Here is a 27,625-nt window from a genome sequence, read left to right as displayed (position 1 = left end):
CATGTCATGCAGGCCTTACAGCTGTTACATAGACCAGATCCGTTGTGCGTCTAATTTTTCCTTCTTTCTGACAGATCAGAAGAAGGGTCAAATAAATGATGATGTCAGCCAGGTCGAAAAGCAAAATAATGGCCCAGTCATGAAATGGGAAGGGTAGGAACAGCATGAGAAGTCCACAGAGCAGCCTTATGACATAGTGGTGAGGAGGAAGCAGCATGAGGAGACCACAGAGTGGCCCAATGACAGAGTCTGGAAAAGGCAGCAGCATCAGGAGGAGGCCACAGAGTGGCACAATGACAGTGTGGAGGTTGCAGTAGCAGAATCAGGAGGTCACAGATTGGCACAATGACAGAGTGTGGAGGTGGCGGCAGCAGCAGCCTCAGGAGGAGGTCACAGGGTGGCACAATGACAGTGTGAACGTGGCAGCAGAATCAGGAGGCAAAATGACAGAGAGTGGAGGTGGCGGCAGCAGCAGCATCAGGAGGAGGCCACAGGGTGGCACAATGACAATGTGGAGGTGGCAGCAACAGCATGAGGAGACCATAGAATGGCCCAATGACAGAGCGTTGAGGTGGGGGCAGCAGCATCAGGAGGAGGACAAAGAGTGGCACAATGACTGACTGTGGAGGTGGCAGCAGCATCAGGAGGAAGCCACAGGGTGGCACAATGACAGTCTGAAGGTGGTAGCAGCAGCATGAGGAGACCACACAGTGGCACAATGACAGAATGTGGAGGTGGCAGCAGCAGCATCAGGAGGAGGCCACATGGTGGCACAATGACAGAGTGTGCAGGTGGCAGCAGCAGCATCAGGAGGAGGCCACAGAGTGGAAAGGTGGCATAGTGTTGTGGTAGCAGCAGCAGCATCAGGAGACCACAGAGTGGCAAGGTGACATAGTGTGGAGGTGGCAGCAGCATCAGGAGACCACATAGTGGCAAGGTGACATATTGTGGAGGTGACAGCAGCATCAGGAGACCACAGAGTGGCAAGGTGACATTGTGTAGAGGTGGCAGCAGCATCAGGAGACCACAGAGTGGCAAGGTCACATAGTCTGGAGGTGGAAGCAGCATCAGGAGACCACAGAGTGGCAATCTGACATAGTGTGGAGGTGGCAGCAGCATCAAGAGACCAGAGAGTGACCCGGTGACAGAGTGGGGAGGTGGGTGGCAATACCAGTACCAGCTGAAGATGGTAGGTGAAAGAAGGAGCACTTGACATCAGATGTGTGGCATCAGGCCGGTGGCAGCATCAAAATAGTAGCTGATGCAGGTAGCCAGAAAAAAACAGTCTCTTTTGTCAGTGTTGGTGTGGCACCATGGATGATCTAGTCTGATACAACAGGCATTGGTGGGTGGAAATCCTGGCTAATCCACGCCTGATTCATCTTGACAAAGTCAGTCTCTCCACATTTTGGGTGGAAAGGCGAATTGTTCTTGGGGTAACTATGACCCCCGCCGCACTAAACACCTGCTGTGATGCCACACTACTGGCCAGGCAGGACAGCTTTTCCAGGCCAAACTCTGTGAGTTGCAGCCACAAATCCAGTTTGGCTGCCCAGTAGTCCAGCGGATCTTCAATGTGGGGTGGCAGGGTGATGTCCAAGTATGCCACCACCTGCTGGTTCAGGTCCTGCTCCAGGTCTAGCTGCTGCTGGTGAGTTTCTTCTAGTTTCTTCACTAGGCGGTTGAAGAAAGCTATTCATCAGCTACTCTAGACTCAAGTTGCTGCTGATGGAGCTGGAACTGCTCCTACCTCCCCACTCTGCCACAGCAGCCATGGCAGAGGAACATGAGCACAGAGGGCCCTCCCGTCAGACCTGCTAGAGGATGGACGATGGCGCAGATATCCAGCGGCAAATTAACTACATAGGATGTCTCTATAGTAGTTCAGTTTGTCCTCCCTCTCAGCGGGTGTAAAAAAGGCACCCATTTTGGACCGGTAGCGAGGGTCCAACAAGGTGGAGAGCCAGAAGTCATCCCTCTGCCGAATGGGGACAATTCGGCTGTCACTACGCAAGCAAGTGAGCATGCATCGGGCCATTTGTGCAAGTGATTTGGAGGGACTCCCTGCCTCTATTTCCACTGCATACTGCCACGGTGTGTCTGGGTCCTCTGCCTCGTCTTCTTCATCGTCCTGTAGCTCCTCTGGCTGCTCCTCTCCTGTCACCTGTGTAGAAAAAAACACCCATTTTGCTACACATTGCTTGTGCTCCAATGTTCTCCTCCTCCTCCTCCAGTTCAGCCCCCACAGGGCTCATGTGACCGTGAGAGCTAGGCGCCACGTCTCCAGTCCCCTGACTAGCCAGATTTATCAGCATCTGTTGCAGGACATGAGCAATAAAATGACGTTGTTCATCCCATAGTCCTGGCGACTGACAAATAACGTGGCCTCCTCAAAGGGCCTGAGCAAACGGCACTGGCGGACATCTAAGTTACACAGGGAAGTACTCCAGTCCGCTTGGATATCAAGAAATCGTTTATGGCCTTTCTCTGTTCGTATAGTCGGTCTAACATATGGAGGGTGGAATTCTAATAGGTGGGAACGTCGCATATCAGCCTATGTTGGGGGATGCTGTTCTGCTGCTGCAGCTCAAGGAGGGTGTGCTTTGCGGTGTACGAGTGGCTGAAGTGCATGCAAAGTTTCCTGGCCATTTTTAGGATGTCTTGCAGATAAGTGGAAGACTTCAGGAACCGCTTGACAACCAGACTGAACACGTGTGCCATGCAGGGCGCATGGCTAAGCCCTCCTTGAAGCAGCACCGACACCATGTTCTTCCCGTTGTCGGTCACCATGGTTCCAATTTTGAGCTGTCACGGAGAAAGCCAGGATTCGATTTCTTGATGAAGGACACGGAGCAGTTCCTTCCCTGTGTGACTCCGTTCGCCCAAGCAAACGAGGTGCAGAACATCGTGACACCGCCGTGCCCTGCACATGTGGTATGTTGGAGGGGCACTATGAATTGTCCCTGCAGTGGAGGCTAAGGACACGGTGGAGGATGAGGAGGCAAAGGTGTACATTGTCACAGGACCAACGGCATGAAAACGTGGAGGTGGAAGCGGAGTCACCTGGCCAAGTTGCTGGTGTGGCTCTGCAGGAACACCCTTCACCCAGTGGGCAAGGACATGTATTGTCCCTGACCATAGTTATAGCTCCACACATCGGCGTTGCCATGCACTTTGGCAGACACCAACAGGCTCAAGGACTGGCCCACCTTCTGTTCTACATATGTGTGCAGGGCTGGTACTGCCTTTTTGGCAAATAAATTACAGCTTGGGACTCTCCACCTCGGCTTGGCACAAGCCATCAGTTCCCTGAAAGGTGCAGAGTCCATCACTTGGAAAGGGAGGGACTGCAGCACCAGCAACTTGGCCAGGAGCACATTCAGCTTCTGCGCTGTTGGATAAGTGCACGCATACTGTTGTCTCTTGGCAATCTCTTCGGTGATTGATTGCTGCCGGAATGACTGATGAGGATGAGCAGGAGCATCAGGACCAGCAGATAATCGGAAGGACAGAAAGCTCCCTTCGGCTGAGGTGGTGGATCCTTGACTGCCTTACATCGGGTGCATGTCACTGGGTGATGCAGCGGTTGCTGCGGGAGGCTGGACCACCACATCGGAGCCACGGTTCTCCCAGGCCACTTTATGGTGAGGCTGCAAATGTTTACGCAGGGCAGTTGTCCCAAGATTGGCACCATGGCCTCACTTCACCTTCTACCCACAGATTCTACAAATGGCCATGTTCACCTCCTCCGGCAGCTTAACAAAAAACTGCCACACCGCTGAATAGATGATTTTACCCCCAACACTCCCACACTGACTGACTGCTACCGCCGCTGCTTCTGTAAACCCCTGCACCACTACTTTCCGGGCAGGTAGGCTCCTGCGAAAGGGGTGGTCGACCCTGGGCATGTTTGGCTCGCAACCTCACACTGCTGCCACCTTGCTGACTCTCGGCCACGTTAGCGACTTGATGGCTCTGCCGCTGCCTCACGGGCAAGCTGCCACCCTCTTCTCCAGATGATGATGAAGCCCCTAATTCACCAGGCTCCCAAGTGCGATCAGCTACATCATCATCGAGTACTGTCTGCACGTCACTGATGTCCTCCTTAACGGTCTGTGGGTCAGGAGTCTGACCACTCGCAACACCAGCTGCCACGCCACTCTCCTCATCACTACTTGTACGCCTACTGGAGGAACTGGTGGATGTCTCCTCCACATCTTGGCTGGCTAGTAGCTGCTGACTGTCCTCTAGTAGCTTGTCCTCGCTGTATATGCAGCATCGCCGCCGCTAGGGGTCCCTTTAAGAGGGAAAAAGTTACTGTCACGGCTGAGGATGGGGGAAATCCTCAGCCGTGTGAAGCCAGATGATGTTAAGGCTGCTTGGCCAGGAAGACAGGATTAGGGAGCAGGTCACCTCCTAAACGCATCCCTAACCTGACCCTGACTCCTAGCTACATGAGCCAACCTTGATGGTAGGAGGGCTCATGCTCCGGAACCTAGAAGTCCCTGCTAGCCCTCAAGATGGCCCTAAACTAGGAGCTGAGTAATACAACCCACTCCTCCTAAGCACGGAGGAGCAGGAGTCTCAACGGCCAAGCTGCTGGAAAAGGGGAAACATAAACAGCCTATGTATATGACAGGTGCTGCACTAGTTCCAGCCACCTGCCACAGCCCTGCTGACTGGATCCGTGTGCAGGAAAGCTGAAGTCCACAAATAGCAGACAGACGTCAGCACAAACTCATCCACACACCGGAACCCAGATACATGGCAGCACTAAATAGTACAGGAAAACATAAACATAAACTATGACCACAGTGGTGGCTCTCACAGGCGGATGGAAAACACAGGAGGCTGCTTCAGCTAGCAAGACTGAAGCAACCTACTGAGCCCTGCTAGAGAGAGGGTCTATATAGGCCCAAGTGGCCACACCCAAGGGTTGGACACACCCAGTGACATCACACACACACTGGGAAGGAAGTTAACCCTTCCAGTACCACAGAAGGGAAAGACACATAAATGGGAAGTGCACACAATACATACAACGTGCATAACATACACACACCTAACATAAAGGTAGCTAGGTGTGACCGCATGCCAGGGCAGCAAGCTGCCTAGCGACGCTCAGGCTGCTCTGCTGAAAAATACAACACTGGTTGCCCGCGGCAACCACAAGTGAGGCCACAGACAAGCGGCCCTCACCCGTGGTTGAACACCCATACAAAACCGCAGGCAACTGCATGCGGTAAAGGAGTCACGGTCATGGGCATGGCCGTGACAGTTACTTGCTTTGTTGTCACGCCAGTTACAGTGAAGCAACAAGGGCACAGGATCCCCTTTTAGTGATACTGTGGGTGGTATTCTTTTGCCACTAATACATGCCAAAAAGGGCTGCAATTTTCTCACTTCACCCCACAACAGCTAATAAGCACTTTTTTCCCACTAATACACACCAAAACAGTAATGCCCAACCTATGGCCCGCAGACCAAATCCGGCCAGCGAAGCTATGTCATGCGGCCCATGCGACTCCTTGCTCCCCCTTCCTCCTGTTGCGAGATTGTGGAACAGCTCTTCCTGTATAATGCTATGCATAATTGAACTTTAGGATTGTCTTTTTGCATTTCGGCCACAGGAGGCCGCTGGTTCTCTGTTACAGCTCAGTTACTGCTGGATTTAAATATCCAAAGTAGAGGATGACTCATGCTGCTGGTTGCTGAAAGAAGAACCAGGAAGTGAGAGCTGAGATGGTGAAAGCACTGGATGTGTGAGATAGAATCCAGTTCCATTCTGGTGTCAGAGTGTCCTGGAGTGTTTGGGAATGCAAAGGAGGGGGACTAGTCATTGTCCCTCAACTAGATCCTGCTTTTTGGAAGAGAGATTGTTCCAGGAGGATTGTTTACAGCATTTGAACAGAAGTTTAATTACCAAGCAAGGCCGCATGAGCACTGGGGACCTGGTGATCATCTCGGTTAAAAGACATCCTCTGACACAGAACGGACGCAGGTCAGTAAATCCGTTTACTCATCACCTTATACTAGTGGCGCCTGAAGCATCAGAGACTGGGTTTAGGCCTGCAAATAGTTAGTTAGGACTTGCATTCTTGGCAGGCTTTACAGAATTGTTCTGCGGCACAGTATTGACTTGCAGGCTCTTCTGTGTGCACCATCGGCTAGGTTTGTTCTCTTTTGTGGCACAGCATCGACTTGCATCACAATAGGTCTGTCCAACCGGACAGGGACAGTGACTGTGGGCCCGGGGTATAAGATCTTTGGTGCACCTTCACATTGTTATGTCTATATTACAGTTTTAGTAAAGTTTCTGTTTTGCACAAAGCTATGTGTTGTTGCTTTCCTCGTCTGTGACTTCGCTGTATCCTGGGCGTCCCTTCCTGGTTTACCATCTTACAACTGTCACCCCACAGGGAAGAAGCTGAACAGACTCCACCGACTATGATGGGATTCGTTCAGTTTCCGTTCGGGATCCTGTCTTTTTACTGGACACAAAAGTGATGCATGCAAGGCTTTTTTTGTCTGGTCTTTTGACGGAATCTGCAACAGAGGCTCCAAACGCAGCCTCCAACACAGATTTGAAGGCCTACATATTATGTATTTTAGTAATCCTCACACGTGCCCCCTCACAGTGTTTGCATTTATTTCTGGCAAAGCTACCTGGTTCTGGCCCGCAAAATTTATAACATGTCTAGTGCGGCCCTCAGACAAAAAATGGTTGGGCACCACTGCTTTAGAACATATAACTGCACCGCACAAGGGCAAATAAGACATATAAATATTTCCTTGCAATAAACCCTGTTAATGGCCGTATCAAACAGCACTTGCATCCCAATAACAAGAACGGTTTGCTGGAATTACAGAGCTGTATAATGGCAATTTGGATCCCCAGTCAGTGCAGCAAGGTGTAATAGGATTGTTCCTATTACTCAATCTGTAACCTCCCCTACTGAACCCTGTTCTGCTTCAATACTGTGGAATGATTCCTCCCTATCCTTTCCCTGGACTTCTATACAGCAGGCCCGGCATATTTATTTTCATTTGCTCCTATTTTGAGGCAAAAATAAAGATCTACAGTGCCTTGCAAAAGTATTCACCCCCCTTGACTTTTTTTTGTATTTTGTTACATACAGCCTTAAAGAGGACCTTTCACTTGTAAAAACAATGTGAACTAAGTATGCTGACATGTAGAGCGGCGCCCGGGGATCTCACTGCACTTACTATTATCCCCGGGCGCCGCTCCGTTCTCCCGTTATGCCCTCCGGTACCTTTGCTCTGTAAGTTATAGTAGGCGGTGTCTTCCCTTGTCCTGTGGGCGTCTCCTTCTCCTAGGCTGCAGCGCTGGCCAATCGCAGCGCACAGCTCACAGCCTGGGAGGTTTTTTTCTGCGATTGGCCAGTGCTGCAGCCTAGGAGAAGGAGACGCCCACAGGACAAGGGAAGACACCGCCTACTATAACTTACAGAGCAAAGGTACCGGAGGGCATAACGGGAGAACGGAGCGGCGCCCGGGGATAATAGTAAGTGCAGTGAGATCCCCGGGCGCCGCTCTATATGTCAGCATACTTAGTTCACATTGTTTTTACAAGTGAAAGGTCCTCTTTAACTTCTATGTTTCGTTAATTAGAATTTTATTGTGATGGATCAGAAAAAAATGGTCTAAGTTGGTGAAGTAAAATGAGAAAAATATATAAATAAAACTATTGTTCAGAAATAAAAAACTGAAAATTGGCAAGTGCGTATGTATTCACCCCCTTTGTTAGGAAGCCCATAAAAAGCTCTGGTGCAACCAATTACCTTCAGAAGTCACATAATTAGTGAAATGATGTCCACCTGGGTGCAATCTAAGTGTCACATGATCTGTCATTACATATACACACCTTTTTTTGAAAGGCCCCAGAGGCTGCAACACCTAAGGAAGAGGCATCACTAACCAAACACTGCCATGAAGACCAAGGAACTCTCCAAACAAGTAAGGGACAAGGTTGTTGAGAAGTACAAGTCAGGGTTAGGTTATAAAAAAATATCCAAATCTTTGATGATCCCCAGGAGCACCATGAAATCTATCATAACCAAATGGAAAGAACATAGCACCACAGCAAACCTGCCAGGAGACGGCTGCCCACCAAAACTCACGGACCGGGCAAGGAGGGCATTAATCAAAAAGGCAGAACAGAGACCTAAGGTAACCCTGGAGGAGCTGCAGAGTTCCACAGCAGAGACTGGAATATCTGTACATAGGATGACAATAAGCCGTACGCTCCAAAGAGTTGGGCTTTATGGCAGAGTGGCCAGAAGAAAGCCATTACTTTCAGCTCAAAACAAAAAGGCACGTTGTGAGTTTACAAAAAGGCCTGTGGGAGACTCCCAAAATGTATGGAGGAAGGTGCTCTGGTCCTCAAACAATCCATGCTAATTCCAGGTTGTGAGGCATCAAAATACGAAAAAAGTCAAGGGGGTTGAATACTTTAGCAAGGCACTGTATAGCAGATTTCATTCTGGTGCACGCCCTGCCAGATAAGCTGCCTGATAGATTGTAAGCTCTTGCGATCAGGGCCCTCATTCCTCTTGTTCTCATTATTGACTTGCCTGTTGCTATACTATTTATGACTGTACATGAACTCCTGAACTGTAAAGTGCTGCGGAATATATTGGCACTATATAAATAAAGATTATTATATATGACGAGGTCTGCACCTCATCATAAATTAGACGCATTGTCTGGCAGTGCAGAAGATTTCAAAGATCTTTGATAAATCTCTCCCTATGTTCCCACAAAAAAAAATGCAGCAACTAAAATCATCGACGAATCTGTGGCAAAATCTGCATGAGCTAATTGCAGATTTGCTGCATATTTACCACACATACTGTATTTAGGTCAATTCCTGAGTCTACTTTGCTGCTACTGTGAAAGCTGTGGATTTTACATTCACAGCAGAAAAGCCACAGTATATTTCTCCTATGTGTTAGGAGCGCTGCGCCGAACGTCTACTGTATTATTATTTGCTATACAGTTAACTGCATTTCCTTGTTCCATGCTGCCCTAGCTCCCTAGGCAATTAGTGCCCTCCCATCATAGATTGTGCAGTACTGCCACCCAGTCCCTCTTTCCATGCTTGGATCATGCTGTCCTGCCTCCCAGGCCCCCCACACCAGGATTCCTGTGCTGCCCCCCTCAATGATTGTGGACAGAAAAGAAAAGAAAGAAAGAAAATAGATAGACTGATGGATAGATAGATAGATAGATAGATAGATAGATAGATAGATAGATAGATAAATAGATAGATAGATATAATAGGTACATCAATAATAAAAATACAGATATAACACTGAGAACTGTAGCTTCCTCTTCTTATGATCATTAGATAAATCTTCTTTACATGTATAATCTTGATACAAAAATAAATCACAGTTGTCTTTATACCATATGTCAACCTTTAGATTGTAAGCTTCTCAGACCAGCAGCCACTAAGCACAGGCTGCCTCCAGTATAATGTCCCCAGTCCTCACACTGTAACTATGTCTGAAATCCCTGGAGGAATTTACATTCAATTCCCCTGATGAGTTTTCTGATGAAGACACAGAGCATGTGGATAGAGTTGGCTTCAGGGCCGATGTGGTGGGCTACTGTCCTGGTGCCAGTGCTATGAGAGGGGGCATCTCCAGGGGAGGCTGTGAGGATCTCTGGTGCCAGTGCTATGAGAGGGGGCATCTCCAGGGGAGGCTGTGAGGATCTCTGGGGCCAGTGCTATGAGAGGGGGCATCTCCAGGGGAGGCTGTGAGGATCTCTGGTGCCAATGCTATGAGAGGGGGCATCTCCAGGGGAGGCTGTGAGGATCTCTGGGGCCAGTGCTATGAGAGGGGGCATCTCCAGGGGAGGCTTGTGAGGATCTCTGGTGCCAGTGCTATGAGAGGGGGCATCTCCAGGGGAGGCTGTGAGGATCTCTGGTGCCAGTGCTATGAGAGGGGGCATCTCCAGGGGAGGCTGTGAGGATCTCTGGTGCCAGTGCTATGAGAGGGGGCATCTCCAGGGGAGGCTGTGATGATCTCTGGGGCCAGTGCTATGAGAGGGGGCATCTCCAGGGGAGGCTGTGAGGATCTCTGGGGCCAGTGCTATGAGAGGGGGCATCTCCAGGGGAGGCTGTGAGGATCTCTGGGGCCAGTGCTATGAGAGGGGGCATCTCCAGGGGAGGCTGTGAGGATCTCTGGTGCCAGTGCTATGAGAGGGGGCATCTCCAGGGGAGGCTGTGAGGGTCTCTGGTGCCAGTGCTATGAGAGGGGGCATCTCCAGGGGGGGCTGTGAGGATCTCTGGTGCCAGTGCTATGAGAGGGGGCATCTCCAGGGGAGGCTGTGAGGATCTCTGGTGCCAGTGCTATGAGAGGGGGCATCTCCAGGGGAGGCTGTGAGGATCTCTGGGGCCAGTGCTATGAGAGGGGGCATCTCCAGGGGAGGCTGTGAGGATCTCTGGGGCCAGTGCTATGAGAGGGGGCATCTCCAGGGGAGGCTGTGAGGATCTCTGGTGCCAGTGCTATGAGAGGGGGCATCTCCAGGGGAGGCTGTGAGGATCTCTGGTGCCAGTGCTATGAGAGGGGGCATCTCCAGGGGAGGCTGTGAGGATCTCTGGGGCCAGTGCTATGAGAGGGGGCATCTCCAGGGGAGGCTGTGAGGATCTCTGGGGCCAGTGCTATGAGAGGGGGCATCTCCAGGGGAGGCTGTGAGGATCTCTGGTGCCAGTGCTATGAGAGGGGGCATCTCCAGGGGAGGCTGTGAGGATCTCTGGTGCCAGTGCTATGAGAGGGGGCATCTCCAGGGGAGGCTGTGAGGATCTCTGGTGCCAGCACCGCCCCCCAGGATAAAACCAAGTCCAGCTTCCTCTCCTTCCTCACATGAAGCTGCTCCAGCTCATGCACAGTCATCCAGGACCTCAGCAGCTGACTGCTGGACATCCCCCCCAGCTCCGTACATGTGTGTCCCATTATCCAAGGGCTTCCACATCCCACAGCCTCTGCTGGAAGTCTCTCCATACATTAGATGGACAGAGGAAGCCCCAGCTACTGCAAGGAAGAGGAGTCCTAATTGTGGAGACTTCAAAGACCATCAAATTATCTCCTGCTGGGAAACCTGGAGGTAATTAGCGAAGTGTTTGTGTGTGAAGTGTCATACCCCTGTGGCTGGGATCTGCTGTACACTCCGTTACTACTACTATAATATTAGGGTTATTCCTATATTATTTGTATATTATGTTACATTTATATTTATTATGTATTTGACTATGTTCTAATGCTGATATAATATTATTTGTGTATTATTATTTCATTACTTTTTACTGTATTATTATTTATATTCTGTTTATACTCCTTGTGATCACTAAACACACAAGGATAGCCTAATATTATCCTGGCTAGAACAGAGCGATATCGACTGTGCAGCTAGATGTGCATGGACAGACATGGGTAGATAAGGTCATGTTCACACCTAGCATTGTATTTGCCTTTTTATTGTGTAGGTCAGTGGTCACCCACCTGCTGCTCTCCAGCTGTTGTGAAACTACAACTTCTAGCATGCCCAGACATCCGAATGCTGAGGGTTGTAGTGACTGGCGTAGGTGTTACATGTAGTAGATGTTATGTTCAGGGCACTCTGCCTTTTTTGAAAAAGGAAAAAAAAAACTATATTATCTATCATCGTGGTGTTCAATAAAAGTAATTCTAGGAACATTTTCTAGAACTTCAAAATCTCCACTGACGACCATGGCCAAAACAGAATGTTTGGGGGTCCGCTAGTGGTTGTAGTGAACAGACCCTATGTCTTAGGCTACATGCACACAACCGTATGTGTTTTGCGGTCCGCAAAAAATCCGGATGACATTCATATGCCATCCTTTTTTTTTTTTTTTTGCGGATCCATTGTAACAATGCCTAAAACAGACAAGAATAGAACATGTTAGATATTTTTTTGCGGGGCTACGGAACGGACATACGGATGCAGATAGCACACGGTGTGCTGTCCGCATTTTTTGCGGACCCACTGAAATGAATGGGTCTGCATCCTATCTGCAAAAAAAAAAACCCGGAAAGGAAACGGTAACAAACAACGTTCGTGTGCATGCAGCCTTAGGAGCATTTTCCGTGTCTATGCATAGACCAAAGGCTGCCCTATCCCCCTAGGAAAGCTCAATCTCAGCCTAGACCCACCCCTCTTGAATACATAATAGATATGTATACTTTATAGGTATTTGTGAAGTTTTGGCAAAGTTGTGATTTAACTACAAGTCCCAGAATAGAGGATGTGGTGTAACTGCAACTCCCAGCAGAGTTCCTAACTGTCCACAATTGCCTTTGAAAACCCTGCGAGCAGACAGCAGAGTCCTATGTATTGTAGCTGCAGGAACGCTCCAGTGTAGGATTCTTGGAAAGCTGAGCTGAGATTGGGAGCGATGCTGACTGTGCAGTTCTGGCCTCCCAGCCCCCTGCATAGATAGCATTGTTCTGTAACAGCACAGCCTAACCGAGCACTGCAGCCTCGGCTGCTTACAGAGATGGCAGGACATGACTTCAATAGCTAGAACATGCAGAGTGACTCTTCATAGGATTATCACATCATTCCAGACAGAAGCCAACAAATTCCACATATTTATCTCATTCTGAGACGAGATGCATGTGGTCGCTGCTAGATCAACAAGCAGGACTCAGCCGCAGTCCCTGAGATTTGTACTCGCGTCACATTTTCCCTACATATGTTTATGACTGCACTCCATAAAGGTAGATTTCCCCTTTAAGGATTTGCACCTTCCTAGTTATTAAAGGCTAATTTCATGAGCGAGTTTTCCATCCTAATGCGATGCATGTAGTGAACGCATCGCATCCGGACTGAATCCTGACCCATTTATTTCAGTGCGACTAAAAGCATGATCTGTGCGTTCAGGAAAAATTGCAGCATGTTCTATATTGTGCGTTTTTCACACAGCTCTGGTTCCATAGAAATGAATGGGGCTTGCATAAAAAACGGAAGGCATACAGACGCAATGTGTTTTTCACTAAGGCCTCTTTCACACGAACGATACGAATTGGGTCCGGATGCGTTCAGGGTGTGTTCAGTGAAAATTGCACCATTTTACAAGCAAGTTTTGTCAGTTTTGTCTGCAACTGCATTCAGTTGTTTTCGTGCGGGTGCAATGCGTTTTGATGCGTTTTACACGCGCGTGATAAAAAAACTGAAGGTTTAAATCTCTTAGCAACCATCAGTGATAAACGCATTACATCTGCACTTGTTTCCGGATGCAATGCGTTTTGCACTGAAGCCCCATTCACTTCTATGGGGCCAGGGCTGCGTGAAAAACACAGAATATAGTTTTTCACGCAACGCAGAAGTGATACGTGAAAAAAAACGCTCATGTACACAGACCCATTGAAATGAATGAGTCAGGATTCAGTGCGGGTGCAATGTGTTCACGTCACGCATTGCACCCACGTGGAGAACTCGCTCGTGTAAAAGGGGCCTAATGGTTACTAGGAGATGTTGAGCGTTATTCTTCAGTTTTTCTTCAGGTGTGTGAAAAATGCATAAAAAAAAACCTGAAACACCGATCGTAATTGCAAAAAAACTGATTCAACTTACATGCAAAACCATCAGTTTTTCCCTGAAGAGATCCTGACACAATCTGTATCACTTTTTGGCCTCATTCACACGTCAGTGTTTGGTCAGTGATTTCCATCAGTGATTTTGAGCCAAAACCAGGATTGGAGCCTCCACAGACATAAGGTATGAGGGAAAGATCTGCACCTGTTCTGTGTTTAGAGCCGCACCTGGTTTTGGCTCAAAATCACTGATGGAAATCACTGACCGAACACTGACGTGTGAATGAGGCATAAAAGAGGCCTAAAAGAATATTGCAAAGGATTATTAGGAGCCATTCACATGGTGTTTTCTGGCAGCTGAATTTAGGGCATATTCCACACCAAATAACCGCCTGGCAGCTGCGCAGAAATCGCCTTCTTTCTTGGTCTTGGTTACAGCGCTAAACTATACATGAAAAACAGTGGGAGACAGTTTCAGCAAAGTGCTCAGTGGTTTTTGGCACGATATCCGCGCCAAATCCAGCTGTCAAAAACCGCTGCGTGAACAGCACCTTTGCAGATGAATGGCAGCCATGTAACACATGGATGACCCATACCTACGAGTGCAGGAGCACATTTCTATTCTGGAGCATATGGGGTGGGGGGTGGTCGTGTGATGTCCATATTTTTATTAGCATTTCCCTTATTATTATCATTCCCTACTCATTCCGCTTTTGGTCCCCGCTGAACTGTAAGTGTGAGGTGCGGTCTACATGCATGTCACCACTGCTGCCCAATCAGTGGCCTCAGCAGTGGCAGTGGTCATGTAATGCAGGCACATGCGTGTAGATGGCACCTCACAGTCCACTCACTGGGACCATAAGTGGAGGAGAAAAGAGGTCGGTACTAGAACCAGAGCATCAGTGACAGGTAAGTCTTTTTTTATTAATCCCTGCAGGGATTAAAAGGTGTTCCCAGCCCCAAAGAATCCCTCTAAAAATTGAGATTCTAGGCATTCTATAGTGACTATGTCCACTTTTTAAACTTCTGGTGAGCACAGCATAATCACTGACATTTTTGACATTTGTGCCAGTTTTGGCACACACAGATTTGCAACAATATTTTGGTGCAGTTTGTGCCAAATATTGGCAAAAATACATTGAAAAATGTTGGCTTTTGTGTAGAGCACCATATCACAGCAGTATTATGGGTAATTCTTATACGTGCCACAATTTTATTTATTTTTTGTTTGGGAGGGTCAAATATTAAAGCCCTGTGAACTGGTCACAGAAATAAACAAATTCGTACACTGGTGCGAAGTAATATGTTAAATGGACTACTTCTTCCATCATCTTTGGATGGCTTGTGCTTATGAGTAACTGAAGTAGAACGAGAGAGTACTTTCTCTACTGTAGCGTTCTCAAATATCTAAGCAATCAGTCTTCTGTTATGTTTATGTTATGCCAAGTGTCATGTAGGCCTCATTTACACAATGGGGTCTGTAGAGTTAGTAATGGAGAAGGGAACCTGACATTGCAAGGGGCTGATATAATAATATACCCTATGTAGTTAAAACAAACATGAGGGGAATTGTTTTCATCGGCTTAAAGGAGTTGTCTGGCATATAAACATTTCTTACAAAAGGCTCTGATCGGTGTAAAGAAATAAAAGAAGCAATACTCCCTGATCCCCCACTGCACCCTACGGATGCTTCTTGGTCCCTCACTGGTCTGTCCTCCCTGGTCCCTCTCAACATGCAGGAGATGACTGCCCAGGCAATCACTGGTGGCCTACGTAAGCCAATGATTGACTGTGGGGTCATTTCCTTTGTGTCGAGAGGGACCATGAAGGAGAGTCTGGTGGAAGACCCATGAAGTGATGGGGGATCAATGAGGTGAGTATTGCTTCTTTTAGGTGTTCTGGCCTGGGCTATTTATAGGAAATATTTAACCTGCAGGCAACACCTTTAACAGAAAGGCTGCATTTTTTTTTTTTAAAGCATCTCCGTTGACTTTGTCTTTTCGATCAGTCTTTAGGTACCTCCTACAAACTGTTCACAATGTAGAAGACACAAGTGTTTAAATTGTCCTGCTCCTTTGCACCTGAGGGGTGAAACCCATGAGTCCTCCTTCCTTTGCCACTGCCCATGCAGGGCTCCAGAGAATGGGGAGCGGAAGCTCCACTTGTGGCACAACCAATTCTTTGATCAAAGTCTGCAGAGATCACAAAGGTGGGATCAATTGGCTTAGTTTGAGTCCAGATGGATGCCACCTGTTGACCGCCAGTGAAGATTGCACTGCTCGCTTATGGAGGACATCTGACCACCAGTGCTGCAAGTTGCTGCAAGGTGAGTGTAACTATTTTCATCAGCATTTTGTAGCAGGAAAGTTTTGATTTGTGAGAATTTTTTTATGTAGTTGCAGCAGTGGTGGGCTAAGAATAGGCTGCAGTGTATGAATAGATCTCAGAGATTGGGCCATCTCGGAGGATGCCACCAGGTTCTTCTCCGACTGGTTTCTACACAAAAGTGGGAAAACTGTATCCTGATGGGTCTGTGTTTCAGTATGCCTGTCACCACTGGTATAATGCTCATATGAACAAATTATAAAGGAACCTGTTTGGATCATGGCTGGTGGTGGTCTCATAACCTCCTGACTAATAATATACACTCTAGCATAGAGCAGAGAGAGGCTGCAGTTACATGTATGAAAAGGATGTTTGAGAAAGTATAATAAGCATGGCAGCGATTAATAAAGGCTCTGGACATCTTAAAGTGAGATATGCAAAAAAGCTGCACATGTCCCAATCCCTAGTGCCCTGGTAGGTCACCAACTTGGCTCACAATGTACAGAAAGGCAATAACCTTAATAATATATAACCAAGTTTGTGCTTGGAACTCCATTCTATGACCAAGATAGAGACTCTGTTTCTCTTATAGTGGGCTTAAACTGGCTTTGTATTACAAGGACAGCCATTTAGAGGAAATGCCTGACGGGCCACGGCCACGTCAATTTGCAGTCCACAGCATGGGCACGGAGCCCTTACGTTCGTGTGAACAAGTCCTTATGGTAATAGTTTCTTTTCTGTTCTGTAGTTTCTGCGCGGCAATCTGTGACTTTTCCCTGCTCACGTCAGGTCTAAAAAAGTTGGTGTGGCATGGGCGGGGAAAGGGGACGGGTCAGCAGGCCCGTCTCATTCATCATTTTCTACTTCTGTTGTGGGCATAGAAAATGGTCTAAATCGACTCCAGCAAGGGAGCTGGTGTAGATTTAGAAGCGGAGGTGGATCCGCCGAAGTTATGTAGAGGCTGGCACCTCTACATAACTTTGGCAGATCCACCATCCACGTAGGGCCTTAATAAATGACCCCCAAATTCCTTCAAAAACTTTTTTTTAATGATCTGAAAATACAATACATGTAGTCTCCCAGCTTACAAAGTTGGAGGAAATGGTAGTAGTAACTTGATCATGTCATGTGATTGCTGTATGTAACGTCAGATGGACAACCTCTACCACAATCCACAGGTCTTCTACACTACTACTAGGGGTATGAGTATTACCTACAATCTTAAAGGGACTCTACAGGCTACAGATAGTGATGACTTATCCTCCGGATAAGTGATTAGTATAAGACTGACAGGGTTCCGACACCCGGCATTCCCACCAATCAGACGTTCCAGGCTGCCGCGGTGCTGGAGGCTATACAGTGTACGGAGCTGGAGGTAGACCGTTCCTTACACTGTGTAGTGGCTGTGCTGGGGTACTGCAGCTTAGCCCCCATTCAGAGCTTCAGTGCGCCGCCTCTATAAAATACACAATGGATAGAGCCCAAAACAGCTGATCTTGGGGATGCCGGGTGTTGGACCCCCAGTTATCTGATATTGATGACCTATCCTGAGGATAGGTCAACAATATCTGTACCTGGAGAACCCATTTAACTTCTCATCTAAGAAATAACTGTATGGGGCAGTCGCAGATACAGGACCAGCAGCAATTCACTTTAATGCTTGGATCTGATTAAGAAGCAGTAGGATTTAATGGCAGTAATGTAAGTACAGTGTTATGTCAGCCATGTTCGTGTTACACTGGTGGTCTATACCCTATTATGAAAGAAGGTAATATTGTGAAGTATTAGGAGGGGACACTGTGGATTTCTCATTACGCTGGGCACCAGACCGTCTGATTTTCCTCAGGGGATTAGCCCTGAAATTACATTTCTTGATAATGCTTCCACAAGCTGCATATTAAATACGACATGTTACACAAGGAATAGGCTTCAGCCTGTTCTGTGGCCAAATCTTTTCATTTTCCAGCGCTGACACAAGAGCGCAGTTTGAGGAATGAGCCTATGCTCCAGTGTAACTACAAGGATATCTGAGGAGGTAAAGGGATCAGTGGCTGAAGAGGGAGCTGGCAGGGGTTGCCAAATACTAACATGTAACTTGCCAGCAGTGTAGAGGGAGTGATTATTATAATATTTTTTTAGAATTCAGTAATCTGCAGTGCTTGATCCAATATTTGGTAAGAAATAAATAAAGTATTTATTTCATGTTACATTCCCCTTAGCAAACAGTCCAAGGCACAAACTACACCTACATACATCGGCTGTTTGGTGGAGAACTGAATAGTAAATTGCTGCATTGTCCAAGAGTATTCATTAGGCCCCTTTCACACGAGCGAGTTTTCCGCGCGGGTGCAATGCGTGAAGTGAACGAATTGCACCCGCACTGAATCCTGACCCATTCATTTCAATGGGTCTGTGTACATGAGCATTTTTCGTCACGCATCAGTTCTGTGGGTTTTTTGGGTTCAGTATTCAGTAAATTTTATTATTTTCCCTTATAACATGGTTATAAGGGAAAATAATAGCATTTTAATACAGAATGCTTAGTAGCAGGTCAATTGAGGGTTAAAAAAAAAATAACTCACCTTCTCCAATTGATCGCGTACCTGCCGGTCTCCTATTCTTTCTTCAGGACCTGTGGTGACGTCACTGTGCTCATCACATGGTCCATCACCATGGTGATGGATCATGTGATGTATCATGTGATGAGCACAGTGACGTCACCACAGGTCCTGAAGAAAGAATAGGAGACCGGCAGGTACGCGATCAATTAGAGGAATTGAGTTAATTTTATTTATTTAGTTATTTTAACCCTCAATTGACCATTCTGTAGTAAAGAATGCTATTATTTTCCCTTATAACCATGTTATAAGGGAAAATAATACAGTGAATAGACTTTCATCCTAGCAACCATGCGTGAAAATCACCGCTCATGTGTACAGACCAATAGAAAGGAATGGGTCCAGATTCAGTGCGGGTGCAATGCGTTCACCACCCGCGTGGAATTCTCGCCCGTGTGAAAGAGGCCATAGTCTGCGTTTTTCACGTAGCCCTGGCCCCATAGAAGTGAATGGGGCTTCAGTGAAAAACTCACTTTTAGTAGGGCCACGGAACGGAGCAACGGATGCGGACAGCTGTCCGCATTTTTTACGGCCCCTTTGAAGTGAATGGGTCCGCATCCGAGCCACCAAAACGGTGGCTCGGATGCGGACCAAAACAACGGCCGTGTGCATGAGGCCAGATGTTGTTTGTAAACCTTCATTTTTTTTTTATCGCGCATGAAAAACGCATCAAAACGCATTGCACCCACATGGAAAAAACGGAACAACTAAACGCAATCGCAGACAAAACGGACTGAATTTGCTTGCAAAATGGTGCGAGTTTCCCTGAACACATCTAGACCTAATCCGTCATGCTCGTGTGAAAGAGGCCTAAGGCGGTATTACATGGGCAGATTTTCTGCCAGATGATCCGGATGCAATACGTTTTTTACTGAAGCCCCATTCTCTTCTATGGCCCCTTTCAAACGGGCGAGTATTCCCTCCCGCACTGAATCCTGACCCATTCATTTCAATGGAGCGGTGTACATGAGCAATGTTTTTCACAAATCACTTGTGCGTTGCGTGAAAATCGCAGCATGTTCTATATTCTGCGTTTTTCACGCAATGCAAGCCCCATAGAAATGAATAGGGCTGCATTAAAATCACGTTGCATCTGCAAGCAAGTGCGGATGCGGTGCGATTTTCACGCATGGTTGCTAAGGTGATGAGGGATGAGTGACACGGGACCCTACTTTACTTTATTATTTTCCATTATAACATGGTTATAATAGAAAATAATAGCATTCTTTAATACAGAATGCAAAGTCCAATGTCAATTGAGGGTTAAAAAATAATAAAAACTCACCGTTTTGGCGGCTCGGATGCAGACCTATTCACTTCAATGGGGCCGCAAAAGATGCGGACAGCACTCCGTGTGCTGTCCGCATCCGTTGCTCCGTTCCGTGGCCCCTCAAAAAAATATAACATGTCCTATTCTTGTCCGCGCTTTGCGGGCAAGAATAGGCAGTTATATGTAAAGGCTGTCCGCGATTTGCAGACCGCAAAACACACCACGGTCGTATGCATGCGGCCTTATAACTTATGTCTGTGGAGGCTCCAATGGCTCACAATCACTGATGGAAATCACTGACCAAAACACTGACGTGTGAATGAGGCTTTAGGCTACACGCATACAGTTTGTATAAGGGTTTGTTCACATGACCCTGCACTGTTTTGCGCATCCGCAAAGAACGGATGCCACCAGTGTGCCTTCCGAAATTTGCGGAACAGATGGCCCTTTATAGAAATGCCTATTCTTGTCCACAAAATATAGGACATGACTTATAATTTTTGCAGGGCAGCGGATGCGGACAGCACACGGAGTGCTATTTGCATCTTTTGCGGCCCCATTGAAGTGAATGGGTCCGCACCCATGCAGAACCAAACCACGGTTGTGTGAATGAGCCCTAACAGGTGAAATTAAATTTCGTACAAAAAACCTGCAGCGTAATACAGTACTAGCTAAGTAAATTAGATATTCAAAATCTCTTTTACATGGTGCGGAAATTTCCCGCGCAGATATTGACCTGCGGTGCAGATTCTGAAATCTACAGCACATCAGTTGTTCGTGTGGATTTTCATTGCAGATTTTACCCATTCCAATACAGAAGATGAAATTCAGGTCAAATCCATGTCGAAATCTGCTACAAAATCTGCAAGTGTCATGTGCGAATTTAGGTTCAGATGTTCTGCGAAAACACAGAGAAATCTGCACAAAAATGCACATTGAAAATCTCCATACACTACACTCTTAGGGCACATTCACATGACCGCGACCTGTTTTCAGGTCTGCAAATTGCCACAAAACATGGATGACGCCCGTGTGGCTTTTTGTCCATGTGCATTTTGTGCCACATTTTTGGTGTCCTATTTTTGGAATTTTTTTTGCAAACAGTGCAGTGTACTCAAGTTGTGCGTAGTAGGTGTTTCTGGGTGTAGTAGTGCAATATACACTAACCTGGTACAGCTGACTCTCTGCAAGGGCAGGTATAGGTAGGAATAGTTCGTGACGCCAGTGCCAAGTAAACGGTGGCACGCCGTTTGCGGATGCAGGAAATAATTTGAGGAAACGCGGTGTTAAACAGAACTTCAACTTTAGTAGGTTGCAGGCAGAGACAATATTGGAAACGCAGTTCCTCAGCATACAGTCGATTTTGCAATTCGGTCGATGCAGGCAATTCAGTACAGCAGGGTAATTACAGAGTGTAAAACGCAGGATTCGCAGCACAGGAGCTAGCACTCTAATTCTGTCTGATCCTGGAATATAGCAATTCTTCACCAAGGCCCATTAACCTAAGTCTGGCTTTATATCCTTGATTATGGCTTTCATAAGTACCTCCTCTGTTTCCTCAATACCTCTGGCTCCTCTGATATTTGCCTCAGTCTCTCCTAGCTTCTGAATGGTTCCTCAGGCTAAGGTATTCCTGCTTCTGCATGTAGGAATTCAGGAGGGAATCTTCTCCTGAACAGCAGGCTTCAGGCCTGGACTTGTCTCAGACATTATCTAATCTCCATCTGTAGATTACAGACACTAGACTCCGTCTGCCTTGCACTTCCCTGTCTGGCCTTTTATAAACTAGGGCTCCCTAGCTCCCTCTATGGACCAGAAGCTGTAATTACACCCCCAGCAGGCCTGTGCATGCAAGTCTCAGTGACAGGGAAATACACACATTACATTGCATTTTACAAAACTGACATACAACAACTTTCCATAATTAAGAAGGGACAACAGCACACCAAGTGACCTTTGGTAGTAACGGGTATTACAACTCCCGTATACTACATACCCCACTGCTTTAAGCTGAGTACGCCCTCGTACTCCATCATGGGTCGCCCAACTGGAATCTCTACCTGAAATAGAAAAAGAGACATGCAGGCATACATATATGCAATTCATCTGCATTTACATCAGGTCCAATTGGCAAAGGTGCAGGGCAGTGACAAGGGGCGTCGTTCTCTTCTCTCAGGATAATGAATGGAACGGGGGCGCTGACCTGGCACAGCGTAACATTAGAACCAGGATAGTCCATGACAATGAATAAGTCCATGATAAAACAGTAGACAACGGTATAAAAGTTCTTGGAGGCTCAAATAACAAACATGAGTCCGTACCCAGGTTATTTCTTATTAAATCACAGAGGCTCTCATGCGGTGGAGTCCATCTCTGGGCACAATACTTTAAAAGAGTAAGAATCTCAGAGGCTCAGGTATCTTTTGAGTCTGTCTCCGGGCACGGTTCCTTAGTAACAGGTTGCACAATAAAATGGACAGCAAAGACAAGTGCTGTAATACCCCTGATCAACCTGAAAAGGGGGTGAAGGGTAAAAGGTGCAACAAAGGAACAGGCACAACTTGGTGTGGGGTAACAAAAGCAGGCAGGAGGTCCTGGAAACAAACGTGGCCTTGCTGACTTTGTAATTTCAGTGGTCAACACCTACCACTGAGCCGTGGACAAACTGGCAGCTGCAACAAAGGGCCAGCAACATAGGACTCCTGTCCTGGAAGGGTTAACATCACCTTCTGAAGAAATGAATCAAGGGCCTAGCAGGCTGATCACAGTGGCATATTGTAGCTACTTGGCTCTGCAGGGAGGTATCTTCTGTAGTATTCTTCTACAGGAGGATGGGCCCACATGACTGTATCAGGGGGTAGCTGCAGGGTAAAGGGGCCCCTAATAGGTATTGGCCCCATAGGCCTAGGGGTGAACCCTCTGGTGGGCCGTGCCGGCCCTGGCATAATCACTGCAGGGTGTGACATACTTGGTACCGCCGCAGCAAGCGGTCCGGTGCTCTGGGTGCAGCAATTCACAGCAATCGCGGGTCCGGTCTGGGGCACTGACGGAGCGGTGACAACAGAAGGCGGTCGGCGGGTGGTGACAGGCACCCTTACCTCATCCTTCCTCGGCGGCGTCTGGATCCTGGCGGTGTAGGTCTTGCGCAACTCCCGCAACTTCTCCTCCAGCCGGACGATCTGCTCACCAATACTCTCGGTGTCGGAGTCGCTGTTCTCTGCTGGCGCCGCCGGCGCAGGTACAGTCACCGCTGATGCAGACTCGGCCTCTTCAGGTTCTGGACTTGCCTCAGGTCTCCGTCCCATCCGGATGTTCTGGAAGGTAGCACTCAATCCTCTTTGCTGCTCCAGCTCAGATAGTGTCTTCTCCCGACGTGGCAGCTCGGGGGAAGGGTAGGGGCTCACCCATTTCTCCAACACGGTTGGCTGCCAGAAGACGTTCGGCCCGATGAAGGAGCTCCGCTCCTGAAAGGCGTGATGGGCCGGCTCTGGAGAGCGTTCCGGTTCTCGCTCGCAGCCAGAGTGGTCTTCTTCTTCTGCCTCCCAATCCTCAGGTCCTCGCTTCGGACGGGTCACAGCAGTCGCATAGGGGCCTCGCAGGCCCTCGGCAGGGGTGTACTCCACTTCCTCTCCCTCGCGGAGGCTGTGCTGGTACGAAGGGAGGTAGTCTCTCTTGACAGACCTTCGATTGACATAGAGGTCTCTGCCAGTAAGATAGTCCTGAATAAACCCGTAGCCACGGGATTTGTCAAACGACAGCACCACTCCCTTTCTCCTTTCCAGGCGGGGTTGGGTGTGCGTATGTCTTTCATGTATGGTCTTAGTTAGCTCCTCATACACGATCTTTGTCTGGGTATTTCGCTTGATAGCGGCCTCCCGAATCTCCGCCATCAGGGAAGACCATTTGAACGATGGCTGAAAAAAGTCCCTCCATGAGCCATAGTAGGGCTCGGGTTCTTTCTCCCTGGTGCGGCAGGCGGGTTGCTCCGGTCCCGGAGCGTAGGCCGGTGGAGCCTCCTCTGGCTCTACACCGGTGTCGGTCATTTTTCCAATCATAGGTGCGGACGCTGCAGCAACACTCTGCTCACAATCCAACATGCTCGATCCTACTGAGGAGAGCGATAGGGACGCGTCAATCAAAGTAGTCAGCTCCTCCCATTGCACTGGGAGGCCGCCCCCCAGGTATCTCAATATAGGGAAGGCGGTGTCCATGCTGGCAGACATGCAAATGTCCAGATAAGCCGTGGCGCCTGTCCTTGACCTTCTTCCCGCCTTTTCCTCAGAAAGGCGCCAATTTTTCCCGCCTTTTCGGGATGAAGGTGACGCAGCAGTAAATTCAGCCAGCTCAGCGGCCATCTTTAGGTACAAACGCTGTCTGTTCACTGACAGCAAGCAGGAATGTTTAAAGTCCACAAAACCACAATCCAATGCGGCGATTTTCTTCCTCTGTGCAGCGCAATACTGTACAGCGCTTTTTAGAAGTTTTTGACACACTTTGGGTATGATTTTTAATCCACAAAGTCCACTTTCATTAAACAGGAAAATTGTCACTTTGGTCACAGGGCACTTGTATAAGGCACAAAGTACACGCTTCTTGCACCATAAAGCGTGCGAATCCTGTTCGTGACGCCAAAAGAGAGGTGCAGTGTACTCAAGTTGTGCGTAGTAGGTGTTTCTGGGTGTAGTAGTGCAATATACACTAACCTGGTACAGCTGACTCTCTGCAAGGGCAGGTATAGGTAGGAATAGTTCGTGACGCCAGTGCCAAGTAAACGGTGGCACGCCGTTTGCGGATGCAGGAAATAATTTGAGGAAACGCGGTGTTAAACAGAACTTCAACTTTAGTAGGTTGCAGGCAGAGACAATATTGGAAACGCAGTTCCTCAGCATACAGTCGATTTTGCAATTCGGTCGATGCAGGCAATTCAGTACAGCAGGGTAATTACAGAGTGTAAAACGCAGGATTCGCAGCACAGGAGCTAGCACTCTAATTCTGTCTGATCCTGGAATATAGCAATTCTTCACCAAGGCCCATTAACCTAAGTCTGGCTTTATATCCTTGATTATGGCTTTCATAAGTACCTCCTCTGTTTCCTCAATACCTCTGGCTCCTCTGATATTTGCCTCAGTCTCTCCTAGCTTCTGAATGGTTCCTCAGGCTAAGGTATTCCTGCTTCTGCATGTAGGAATTCAGGAGGGAATCTTCTCCTGAACAGCAGGCTTCAGGCCTGGACTTGTCTCAGACATTATCTAATCTCCATCTGTAGATTACAGACACTAGACTCCGTCTGCCTTGCACTTCCCTGTCTGGCCTTTTATAAACTAGGGCTCCCTAGCTCCCTCTATGGACCAGAAGCTGTAATTACACCCCCAGCAGGCCTGTGCATGCAAGTCTCAGTGACAGGGAAATACACACATTACATTGCATTTTACAAAACTGACATACAACAACTTTCCATAATTAAGAAGGGACAACAGCACACCAAGTGACCTTTGGTAGTAACGGGTATTACAACTCCCGTATACTACAACAGTGTGCCTGCTTAAGATTTTCTTTATGGTGTTTTTCCCCTATAGAGAAGATAAATGCGCATAGAAAACCAAAAGCTATTGTGCTATCACAAGAGAGACAAAAAAACACCACTTAATGTACAAACCACTAGCAGCAATAAAAACCCTTCTGTGTCCAGCATTTCGTATTTCCCTTAGACCTTCAGCTAACATCTGAAGCTGGTGTTTTTCCTGCAAAAAAACCAACAAAAAATGCCATGAAAATGAAAAAAATTAAGAAAAACACCACCAAAACCCATTTGTGAAAGCATCCTTAGGGTCCATTCACACGTCCGTAGTGTATTGCGGATCCGCACCCCCATAGAAATGCCTATTCTTGTCCGCAATTGCGGACAAGAATAGGACATGTTCTATTTTTTTCCCGGAGCCGCGGACCGGAAGATCGGCGGCGCGCTCTGGAAATGCGGATGCGGACAGCACACTGTGTGCTGTCCGCATCCATTCTGTCCCTATCGAGAATGAATGGGTCCGCACTCGTTCCGCACAATTGCGGAACGGATGCGGACCACAATTGCGGACGTGTGAATGAGCCTTAAAGGGGTTGTCCAGGATTAGCACTTGTGTGTAGCTACTCGTATTCTATGTAGATGGCTCTGTTTTTGAGGAGTTGGGAGATTCCTTCTCATCAATGATTTCTGTTCTTTTGCACACAAATGGCCACAGGACATAGCAGCTACATTACGTTTTGTCACCTGGAGAATGAGGCGGCTTTCACATGCAGCGCCGATCACACTGTGAGAAAATGGGAGGTGTCGACAGGTCAGTGTCTCACTGTGTACACCGGACACACATCCATCGTGAACAGGTGGGTAATGGCTTTCCCCGGATACTTCCTGTAATGAATACAAGTTTCGATCCTAACAGTTCTGTCATTCTTCATGTCTGTTCTGCTTTAACTAATTTGCTCAGGACAGAAGTGGCCATAGTGAGCACTCCGCTTAGTGAATAGGGAGTCATTCTGCTCTTCGACATGAAATATTAAGTCAATGTATAAACAGGAACTCCCTAATTTACGACCCTTAACAGAAGTGCTACCATTACCAGCGGTAGTCATCCAGAAATAGCTGCAGGTCGCAGGGACATTGACTTTTCCCCGGCTACACTGTTCTGATATGGAGAAATCTATTAACGGTATTTTCTGTTTATGGAGTTACTTAAAGGGGTTGCCTCATCTCAGACATTGGTGGCATATCGCTAATAGGTTCGGATCCCACCTCTGAGACCTGCACCTATCTCTAGAATGGAGCTCACAAAGTGAAGGAGAGCAGACTGCGCATGCACAGCCGCCCTCCATTCATTTCTATGGGAGTGCCAAAAATAGCAGAGCAGTCAGCTCCCATAGAAATAAATAGAAAGCGCACCGCGCAAGCACGGTCACTGCGCCATTCACTGTTATGGGGCTGACAACGATCAGCTATTTTAAGCCCATAGAAATGAATGGAGGGCGGCCGTGCATGTGCAGTTCACTCTCCTTCCATTCTAGTGAAAGGTGCTGGTCCCAGAGGTGGGACCCACACCTATCCGATATTGGGGGCATATTCTAGAGATATGCCTCCGATGTTTGAGATGGGCCAATCCCTTTAAAGGCAGTCTGTCACAAGGAAATGTACTGATAAACCACTTGCAAGGCCTTGTAGGACCAGAGCTGCTGAATGTAATGATACCTGTCGCTTAGTGATCCATTGCTTCACTCTGGAGGAAAAATTACTTTAAATCCATATGCAAATGAGCAGTTAAGTGCACTGAGGGTGGAACCAAGTCATTCTGTGCACCCTTGCTTCCCCTGCGTCCCCTGTCTCTCCTTCTTGATTAATTGGATCAGGTTCCTACATAGTCATCTCACCTGGCCCTGTAAATCGAGGCGGGGGAAGACACACTACCCTACACTCTAAAAGGCTACTTTCACACTTGAGTTGTTGTTTTCCGGTATTGAGATCCGGCAGACGATCTCAATACCAGAAGAAAACGTTTCCATTTAGTCCTCATGCATTCTGAATGGAAAGAGATCCGTTCAGGATGCATCAGGACGTCTTCCGTTCCTGCAGTATTCCGTTTGGTAACTGGACACAAGCTGCGGTTTTGTGTCCGCTCATACTGAAAAAAAAATGGATCCTGCACTGAAAACAATGTAAGTCAATGGTAACAGATCCGTTTTTTTAGGAGCCTAAAAAACTAGATCCGTCATCCATTGACTTTCAATGTATTTAGTGATGGATCCGTTTTTACCATTTTGACTTCACATAGCCGCATCCGAACGGA

The 27,625-nt window shown here is 47.7% G+C and overlaps 1 protein-coding gene across 3 annotated transcripts in view; it reads left to right on the top strand.

Moving 5' to 3' along the window:
• The first annotated feature begins 10,904 nt into the window (after nt 1-10,904).
• Nucleotides 10,905-27,625, top strand: part of WDR86 (WD repeat domain 86) — a 74,685-nt gene continuing 57,964 nt past the window's right edge. For all 3 annotated transcript variants that reach the window (XM_040434109.1, XM_040434110.1, XM_040434108.1), the window contains exons 1-3: nt 10,905-11,133; nt 15,592-15,909; nt 26,030-26,171. In XM_040434109.1, the coding sequence (XP_040290043.1) occupies nt 15,681-15,909; nt 26,030-26,171 (371 nt within the window). In that variant the 5' untranslated portion in view covers nt 10,905-11,133; nt 15,592-15,680. The remainder of the gene's footprint in view (nt 11,134-15,591; nt 15,910-26,029; nt 26,172-27,625) is intronic.

Source organism: Bufo bufo, chromosome 5 (assembly GCF_905171765.1).
Source record: "Bufo bufo chromosome 5, aBufBuf1.1, whole genome shotgun sequence".
Taxonomy (NCBI): Eukaryota; Metazoa; Chordata; class Amphibia; order Anura; family Bufonidae; genus Bufo; species Bufo bufo.
This window is presented reverse-complemented; position numbering and strand designations above follow the sequence as displayed.